This window comes from Macrobrachium nipponense, chromosome 1 (genome assembly GCF_015104395.2).
Source record: "Macrobrachium nipponense isolate FS-2020 chromosome 1, ASM1510439v2, whole genome shotgun sequence".
Taxonomy (NCBI): Eukaryota; Metazoa; Arthropoda; class Malacostraca; order Decapoda; family Palaemonidae; genus Macrobrachium; species Macrobrachium nipponense.
The window spans coordinates 83,480,303-83,490,302 of record NC_087200.1 but is presented as its reverse complement, the minus strand read 5'-3'; the positions used below and the strand labels follow the sequence as shown (position 1 = coordinate 83,490,302).

The 10,000-nt window shown below is 34.8% G+C and overlaps 1 protein-coding gene across 8 annotated transcripts in view; it reads left to right on the top strand.

The window, feature by feature from the left end:
* LOC135219418 (cGMP-dependent 3',5'-cyclic phosphodiesterase-like) overlaps positions 1–10,000 on the top strand; it is a 690,625-nt gene that overhangs the window by 272,659 nt on the left and 407,966 nt on the right. For 3 of the 8 annotated variants that reach the window (XM_064256178.1, XM_064256179.1, XM_064256180.1), the window contains exon 2: positions 824–961. The exons of the other annotated variants lie outside the window; for them this stretch is intronic. In XM_064256178.1, the coding sequence (XP_064112248.1) occupies positions 943–961 (19 nt within the window). In that variant the 5' untranslated portion in view covers positions 824–942. The remainder of the gene's footprint in view (positions 1–823; positions 962–10,000) is intronic. 8 annotated transcript variants of the gene reach the window in all.

Sequence of the window (10,000 nt, the reverse complement as noted above, 5' to 3'; positions counted from 1 at the left end):
GTTTCGGGACATGATGCCTCCTCTTCATTGCATTCCGATATCAATCCATGGAAAGAATACAAGAATCATTGCATAGTTCCCAATATGTTCTGTTTCATCCAAATCGTATCATTTCATGCTTTGTCTTGTAATTTCTTTTAAGTATCGTAGAAAGAGTTTGACATACTTCGTAATGTAATTTAGTATACACACACACACACACACACACACATATATATATATATATATATATATATATATATATATATATATATATATATATATATTATGTATATTGTGTGTGTGTGTGTGTTGTATGTGTGTGTCTTTGTGTGGTAAAGACGAACAATGAATTAGAGGAATAAAGGAATAGTGGATAAGAGCGAAAAAATTTGAGTATTATCGCAACTATTTTTCAACTAAATGTGTATATATATATATCTATATATATATATATATATATATATATATATATATATATATATATGGCTATATATGCCTATAAGTATGATGGATGTAAGTAAAAAAAAAAAACCCCATTTTTATATAGAAGTAGTTCTTGATAACTTATTTTACTTATAAAATGTTATCACCTAAGGTTCACTTATACAAACATTTCTTGCATCATTTATGAGGCAATTTATTTTAATGTGCTTCTCTTATAAAATTTTGTTTAGTATTTGCTGAATCTAGTTTTTGAAACTGATCTTTTAGCCATGTTTTGGGTTATTTTACATTAAATATAAGCATTTTTGTCTGTTGCCACGAGCAATTGAATGAGATGAAAAGTAATTTAGAGCCGTCGTCTTTTGATATCTCAAGGATCATCTACTTCCACCCACAGATGACGTCATGACTCCACCAATGGCGTCAAAGCTTAAGACGTCATCAAAGATAATGACGTCACAGCTAATGGCGTCGAAAACTCCAGTCAACCAACCCGCCCACTTCCCTTAGATAACTATGGGTGCCAGGCTGGCATGTGAGTATTAGGGTGGCTTCAGACAAGCCTGAGACTGTCGTGTTCCACTTATTTTGTCCTAAATACGCCTTAGAATAATCATAATGATAATATAAAGCGCTTCAGAATACAGCTAAAGCTTCGGAGGATTCTACAGGGAGATGGTTCAAGATACTGAATCCAAAATTCGTTAGCAGGAGCTTCCTGCAAAATGTAGTGTACAGAAATGAGTTCTGCTAACGGTTGTTACGTTCATTTTCTTGCACCTCTCTTCCTCTAGTTAGAACCCCGTAGATAATCTAAAAGTCCCACGTCTCTATAAAAGAAAATAGATTTGGTGCTAATGGTCTTCCTTAATTTTTAATGATGTCCTTAATTCTAATTTCCCTCTCCCGTGCGAGTTTCCCTTAATGCTTTGTTGTCTTTTGGGATACGGCCTCTTCTCTCTCTCTCTCTCTCTCTCTCTCTCTCTCAATCTCTCATCTCTCTCTCTCTCCCCCCCACCCTCTCTCTCTCTCTCTCTCTCTCTCTCTCTCTCTCTCTCTCTCTCTCTACGCGCACTAACCTAACATTTACGAGAAATTATGAAGTGCGATGATATTTTTTGAGGTCGAATATGTAGTGCATTAAGTATGATGACCTAATTGATATCTTCGGACCATCGTTGGACCTAGGTCTGTTATTTTGAATTTCACCGTGTTATTGAACTTTGCGGAAGTAAAATTTTACTCTTCCGCCAACACTCATTGTTACTATGGACGTCCGAATGCTAGTACGTATTTTAAATAGCTAAGCAAAAAATACATAATTTATTATTAATACAAGTAATAACCGGATAGAAAGTTTAACCAGTGAAAAAATTTTCCCTTCTCTCTAAATTTTCGTTGAAAAGGCTTTTCGTTTTATAAACATTGTTTTACATGAACTCCTTCTCTGTTTAATGGAATATGAATTTTATCTAGAAATTTGTACAGATTTGATCGAAATAAAGCCGTTTCTTCGGTTCGAAAACTGAAAAATTAAACCTTCGTAAATAGTCGAGGCATCTTACTGCCTCAACCGTTACCAGCAATGCTTTTAATAAACGTATTTTTACAGAAGATGCATATCCAGCGTACGAAGAGAAGAAAATGCACGGTAATGTTTTTAATGTTTCCATCATTATTATCGATGAGGAGAATGTCTCTCTGTACCCTTACCTTTTAACCACCAATCAAGCACTACTAGCAATTCAGTCAGTCCAGTCAAGTTTATTTGAGCCTTTCAAATTTGATACCCAGCAATGCACATTAGTTTTATTTTTCACACGTAACTGATTTTCACATTTGTTAACCGGACTTATTCAGAATTTCCTCGCCAACTCTTTTCTGTCCGTAATCCCTCCCTTCCTGGCACGGCACCGCTGTTCTCCCGTATAACCCTCTTTACCTGTCTCCATTACGATCAAGACATGAATAGAGGCAGTTTGTCCAACCCGATTCACTGTGTTGCTGTTGTGTGCTTTGGCCAGGCACCGCTTTCTCTGAAGTATGTTGTTTTCAGGGCACATCATTTCATGACCCGATGAAAGGTTTCGTCGGTAATGAAAGCATTTGGTACTATAGACCCCCCCGAGTGAACTTATTCGGACGATGTCTCCTATTAGAATGTTTCATTGAGGCTTCTTCCACCCCTTAGACCCTTATTGACTAAGCGTTCTTGATCCAGTGAGTATGTTGACTTGCAGCCACAAACGCCAAGTAGCAAACCCTTTCTAAGACGGGGGCGTGTATGTGTACAACCTGTTATTTATTTGGTAACGCCGTATTTTGTTCCGCTATGGTTAAATTTTTTAATTCTATCTACATTGAGTGTTTGTGCACACTGTATGATTTCTGTATGTTTCGACCAGGTGTTTGTGTCTTTTATGCATACATGGAATGCTGCATTATCTGACACGTATTTTTTTTTAAAGACTGTGATTTGAATAGAAATGTAATTTATACAGTAAATAAACATGAAGGTAAGTGTGAACAAATATTATTCTTAAGTTATTTTTACCTTTATTTCATAATCTTATCAAGTGAAAATAATTTGAGAGTGAAAAACCTTATCACGTGATAATTATTTAGCTCCATTGATTTGTTGATATAGTCATGATAAATAAAAAAGATAAACATCTGGTAAAGGCACCAGAATATACCTGTTTCATAGCTGATTTCACAAGGTAAATCGACGTAAATTTTCTGATGCCCTTTGTGTAATCCTTCTGTATTTTTTGTTTCATTGCTTATATAAAACAGCTGTTGTATTTAATATTGTATGCTGCTACGTTGAAAAATAATCTCAAACTTCCCAGGTGATTTATTATGTATGTATACATAAAATAGTATTATTTCAAATAGATAAAAAAATATTCCTTTATAAAAATGTCTTCACACGTAATCTGTTAACTAAACCCTTATAGAATAATTTTAGCTCGAAAGAAAGTAGGAAGGCTTTTACAAACAGAATTTGGAGTATTTCAATTAGTGCTTTGTCCAGCTGATGTAATTTTGTACTATATTAATATTTACTCTTAAATGATTTCAAGCATTGAATGTCCAGGTAGGAAAGATTAAACTTTTAGTGGCATCTTGCTCAACTTCCAGCAAAGAATGGCCCATCTTCATCATTTTTTATCATTTCGGAGATTCCTTGTCTTCTGCTTTGGCGCCCCCTCCCCCCTCATTCTCCATTTTGGTTAATTTTGGTCCAGGCTCTATGTCAGTCAAGGTAGGAATGATACCACCTTTAGTGGTCTCTTCCTCACCTGGTGTGATGGATTGATCATTTCTGAGACTCCTTTCCCTCTGTTATGTGCAAGTTTTATGCCAGTCAGGCGAAGGTCTTCTAATCCGGTGTTGAGTGGCTGTGCTTAGCACCTCAACGTGTTATCAAACGTGGCAGTGAAGTATGGAGGGGTCTGTTAGTTGATGCTCCTTTTACATCTTTTCAACAGTTTTCTTTCTCCTTTCATTAACTATCTCATTGTTTGTTTTGAACAGTAAGACAACTCTTGATATTGAAGTGTTAGCTTGAGATGAACTATTGTGAGTGTATTTGAGTTTTGGTTTTTAGAGTCCAGATCCTTATCAGTAACAGTGCCATTTCCTTCAGCCTAGCACATCAGTTGGTTATGTGGGCCGAGTCCCATTTTCCTACCTATTTCCCAGGACGGATTTTTATTTAGTTGAAGAGAATTTCCCGATCATCAAAAACTACAGAGGTCGGCAAACTAGCTGGGACAGAAAGTAATTTGATCTTTTCACCGTTCATGGAAATTCCATTCCTTTACACAAGTATACTGTTTCAGTCAATGTATGTTCAAGTCAAGAAAATCTCTTCCTTCCTCATTCACCCGAGTTTCAGTGCGTACGAGTATCAGGAAACTATATGAAGCGAAGCCCGGGCAGGAAGTGGATTCACTTGTATAAAAGTTGGAGGTTGTTTGAGAAAAGAATGGCTCAATTTTTAAGGGGTTTCCTCCTTATACAATTCACCCTTATCTTATCGAAGTTGTCAGAATTTTTCACGAGTGCCCTGATCAGTTCTGACCCATTTTCTGAGTGAGGTTCATAATTAAATGTAGCGTAATAAAGGCTAAATGGGTCTCTCTGCCCTTTGCGATCTTGTGTAGCTCCCAGGTTTCATTTGACAGCTTTTGCTGTTCTTTTGTTGGTGCTGAATCAGCCTAGGGCTTTGTACTCACTTCGCTGTCTCTTAGATCTCAATTGTGCTAACATTGTAAGCTGTAGTAGTTATTCGTCATATTCCTCCTAGTAACAAAAACTAATTGCCATAGGGTTGAATTTATGCTGCCTTTTGCATAGATGTCTGTGACACGCGATCATGAGAAGTGTTATAGATCCTGTATTGTATTAGATATACATTTTCATGCTTTAACCATAGTTATGTGAATTATGTTATAATATTATTTTGCTTGGCCATAGAGTGAGTTTGTACGGTGGCAGTTGAATACTGATTATAGGTCGTTAACGATATAAAGTTCCTCTTGAAGTCAAGTAATGGCTGTTCCCTTTGTGGTTTAAATTGACGCGGCCATCCTCCAGTTATTATTGTCGTAAAGTGGTTCCATGAGATTTTCTGAAGTAATTCTTAATTGCACCACTTTGTTGTCATCCTGTTGGATGACGGTTTTGGGTAAAATTTACAGGCCCTTTTCTTCCCATGAGATATTACTAACTACAAGTCAGAGAAAACTCCAAAAGACAATTATAAAATATAAGAAGCAAGTTATTTAGAAAACGTACATGTGCCCACCAGAGGGGGAATCATCCCTGTGGAGGGCTGTACTTAAAACCAAACAAATGAACAAATGAATGGTGGTGTGGTATCCAAGGAAATGGTGCTTTTTGTATTTTCTGTAGGATAATTTGATAATTTTTTTATATGGCCAGGAATATCAACATGCGACAATATTACGCCCATACAAATGGCTTAAAATTCGTCATTTTCCGTAAGTCTAGTCATGATGTTCAAAGGCAATGCTATTCTCTCATCTTATCACTGTTCAGCTGCAAAATTTTTAAAGAACGTTTCTTATGAAAGTTGTAAATTAAATTCAATACAATTTCAAAAATATTACTCTAAATTAGTTATTTCATGGTTTGAAATTATTCAAAAACACCTTGGAGAAATGTGCCAACATTTATAAAAATACTGACCATTTCTGGTTTGCTATATACAGAGTTACAGTGATCCCGAAAACTGTGGAATACAAAAACTGACGGGATTCTGGATCTTAACCATATTATTTTTTTTAAGGACTGCTCATGCAAAACGCATATTTACTTTTTGATGCCTGCACATTCACAGTGAATCTAAGACTGGCAGAATTTTGAATAACCTCGTTAACTACTGGAAATACTGATACAGTACCCAATATTCATAACCTCGGTATTTTATGACTCCATTATCTGGGATTTCCTTGTATGCATTGTACAGAAGTATTTTTTTTATTATTACCACAGTATTCAGCTCTAGTTTGCAACACAAAACAGTTGCTATTTGAGTTCAGAATCTCAGGCATAATCATGGAAATTTAATGTTTATCATCTACTAATTTGTATATTTACGTATAGACTTTTATATGTGCAGTTAATGAACAGAATAGGATTCGGGCGGTTGGCTTAGATGACTTTAGTTACTGAAACGCCCATAATAAAAACGCCATAGCAGAAGCGCCTATAATACAGATAAGACCTATGTTAAGGAATGGGACTTAAGTGATTCCTTTTCGTATCTTTCATATCCTGCCACCATATTACAAAGTTAATTTTTTTTTTTCACTGGAAGGCTGTATTTGCATTTACCGTAGTAATGTACAATATGTTGTAAGTGCATTGATTCATAAATTTTATCGAGAGGATTAATAATAATTTTCTGAAGGTCCTGGTCTGAACTTCTCTAGGTTATATGTCATTACCGAGTCTTGTTTTCAAACAGTTCTCAGCAATATTCCCGAGGACAGTTTCGTTTTGAAAAAAGCCCACACGATACGTAGCTTTTTAATATCTGGAGTAATTAGTCATGTTATTTCGATATCGTTTATATTCATTCAAAGTGGTGAAGGAATGAGCCATCATTTCTTCTCACTTCCCTTCCCGCATAAGCAAAAGCTCGCAAGTTGACTGGCATTCGCGGTTCCGGTAATGCCAGAAATATAGGCGAAGTTTGACATTTCGAGTGTAGTTTGTCAGAAAATGTGCTGGCGTGTCACGAGCTTTACGTGATGGGCGATAAAAGGTTATTCAGTTTTATAGATTATTTCATGTTGGATGTATCTAATTGTTTATCGGTCTTTTATATTGTACACACAATATATATATATATATATATATATATATATATATTATATATATATATATACTAATATATATATACTATATATATGATATATATATATGTATACTATATATATATACTCTCTATCTGTGTATATTATATATACATATATATATTAATGATACTATATATATCATATATATTTAGTAACTATATATATATACACACACACTATGTATACACTGTTATTCACTGTGTATATCAACAAGATACCAGTGGGTTATTTTTATGAAATGGGCAATGCGCGTTTCGTATTTCTTGGACTCGAACTGGTTCTCTGGTCACTCGTTGGTAAGGTTAGATCGCAATCATATATACTATGTATATATATATATATATATATATATATATATATATATATATATATATATATATATATATATATATATATATATTCCTGTTTATCATATTAGTCACTTTTTTACAATATATGTATGTCTTGTAGTCGCCACAATGACCTCTTTACTTCTTGACTTTTTCACTTTTTGAATGCGTCTAAGACCCAAGTGAAAATACTTGTCCCTTTTCAGGATTCAGATGCATTTTTGGCCACCACAACGATCTCTTCTTTACTCCGGACAGGGGTAACACCAGAGGGTGTTAACGCTCTTGATCTCAGAGAACGTTTTTGGAGATGAGATTGCCAGGCTATGGCCGTCTTAATCCTAGTTACAGAATTAGTTCCGCAGCCCGGACCATTGAGATACAACGAACGAGATACCGACTGTATCCCCTACTGGTATTTAGGAGTAGACTTGTAAACTGGGAAACTGACCGTCTGCCGAAAATATATGGGTGGCTTACTGAAGAAGCACCACTAATTGCTGGTTAGATTTTGGGTCTAGATCCAACATATGAGATACCAGATGAAACTAATATATGATATATCTGCAGACTACTGATTAAAGAATGACCAATGACAGACATTTTGGAGGGTGGGTTCCCCCTGACAGACGCACTGAAAAGGGGGGGTTAAATGGATCTAGATCCAATTTAGGAGATACCGAGTAAAATTTACCCTACAATAGCACTGCACATCCTAGAATACTGTGGTGGTAATGACAGACATTTTGTAGTGGTGGTTACCCCCTGACAGACACCCCTCAACGAGTGGGGAGGGGAGGAGGGGGAGACAGGATCTGCATCCAACATGGAGATAACAAGTCAAAATTTGTACTACAATAGTACTGCACATCCAAGAATGCTGTGAATAGTAATGCCACACATTTTAGTGGTGGTTACCCCCTGACAGACACCCCTTAACGAGTGGGGAGGGGGAGGGTGAGACAGGATCTCCATCCAACATCGGAAGATACCAAGTAAAATTTGTACTACAATAGCACTGCACATCCTAGAATGCTGTGATGGTAATACCAGAACATTTTTAGTGGGTGGTTACCCCCCTCACCGACACCCACAACGAGTGGGGTGGAGGGGGAGGGGGAGACAGGAACTGCATCCAACATTGGAGATATCAACTAAAATTTGTATTACAATAGCACATCATATCCTAGAATGCTGTGATGGTAATGGTTTCCCCCAGACAGACACACTCTAACAGGTGGGCAGGGGGAAGGGGAAGCCCTGATAATTAATGTCTAGACTAGTATAGTAGGCTACTATTGACCTGTATTATACATTATCGTGATATATTTGATAAATATTTTTACTCTTTCTATATCATTTGTATTTATATAACACAGTAGTTCCGAACCTTTGGCACCTTGAGGAACCCCTGAGAAAATTTTCCTCATCCCAAGGAACCCCTCTATATATATATATATAATATATATATATATATATATATATGTATATATATATATATATATATATATATATATATATATATAATATATGCAATACATATATATATTAGAAATAACCATACATAATCATGTGTGGAACAGATCCTGATGTGAGTTAGAAATATATATATATATATATATATATATATATATATATATATAATATATGTATGTATGTGATGTATGTATATATATATATATATATATATATATATATATATATATATATATATATATATAATATATATAGTAAGTTTGTATAATTACCTTTAGTAAACAGAGGAAAAATCTCGCACGATATTTTACGATAAAATAGATTATAGGGCTACGATTTTCTCACGCCATGTTTAACGAAGAAAAATATATACTTATAAATAACAAGTAATTGAATGAAACATGAATTCTCACGGAACCCCTAGCGATCGTTCACGGAACCCTGGTTGAGGATGGCTGATCTAATACAGAAATTATTTATTTGTTTCATATAAATAACAGTCATCTGTAGGCCCATAATAATTCAGTCATATTATTATTTTCTCAAGTAGGCAACTGACTTCAATGATAGTACTCGCTTTAGCTTTGTTTACGAGTTGAAAATTAATGTGGCGGTGGCTGGAAGACTGGCACTGTGAAGTAGCATATAAGTTCTTATCAGTATTAGAGTTATTGCTGTAAAATGTCTATGTACATAACATTTGTTAAATAGAGTAATAGGCACCCATTAAATATTTAGTAATACATATGTAATATATACGCTATAGTCAGGGTACAGATCATAATAATTGCGCTATAGCCTACTCCTCGGTTTGTTATATCGAAGCAGGACTACCTCTTTTGGTTTCAGCTGACTTTCATACTAATGAAATCATGGATACATTTTTGTATTATCAGTTTTATGAATGAATATTGTTGTTACTATAGTAGATTTTTTTTTTTCGGCTGGTGTAAAATTCATCAGATATAATACACCGGGGTGAGGAAGGACACAGGGGATCTCTGTTTTTTAAACAATCTCTCCACACACCAAGTTATTTCGAACATTTCCATTCTCTCAAGAAGATTATGAATAAATATAAGAGCAAACTAGACCAAAAAAATAATCTCCTAGTATTAATGTAAAGAAAAGAGAAATGAAACTATCGTTAATGTTTAATGACTAAGTGTTTTAGCAATTGTTAGGCTTTAGTGAGTATATATATATATATATATATATATATATATATATATATATATATATATATATATATATATATATATATATATATATATATATAACATTAGCACTATCCTTTGTGTGGAGTTATTACTTCACACAAAGTATGTTTTTATCTGAATGGGAGGGGCTCAGAAGTGAAAACAGCTTCAAGTA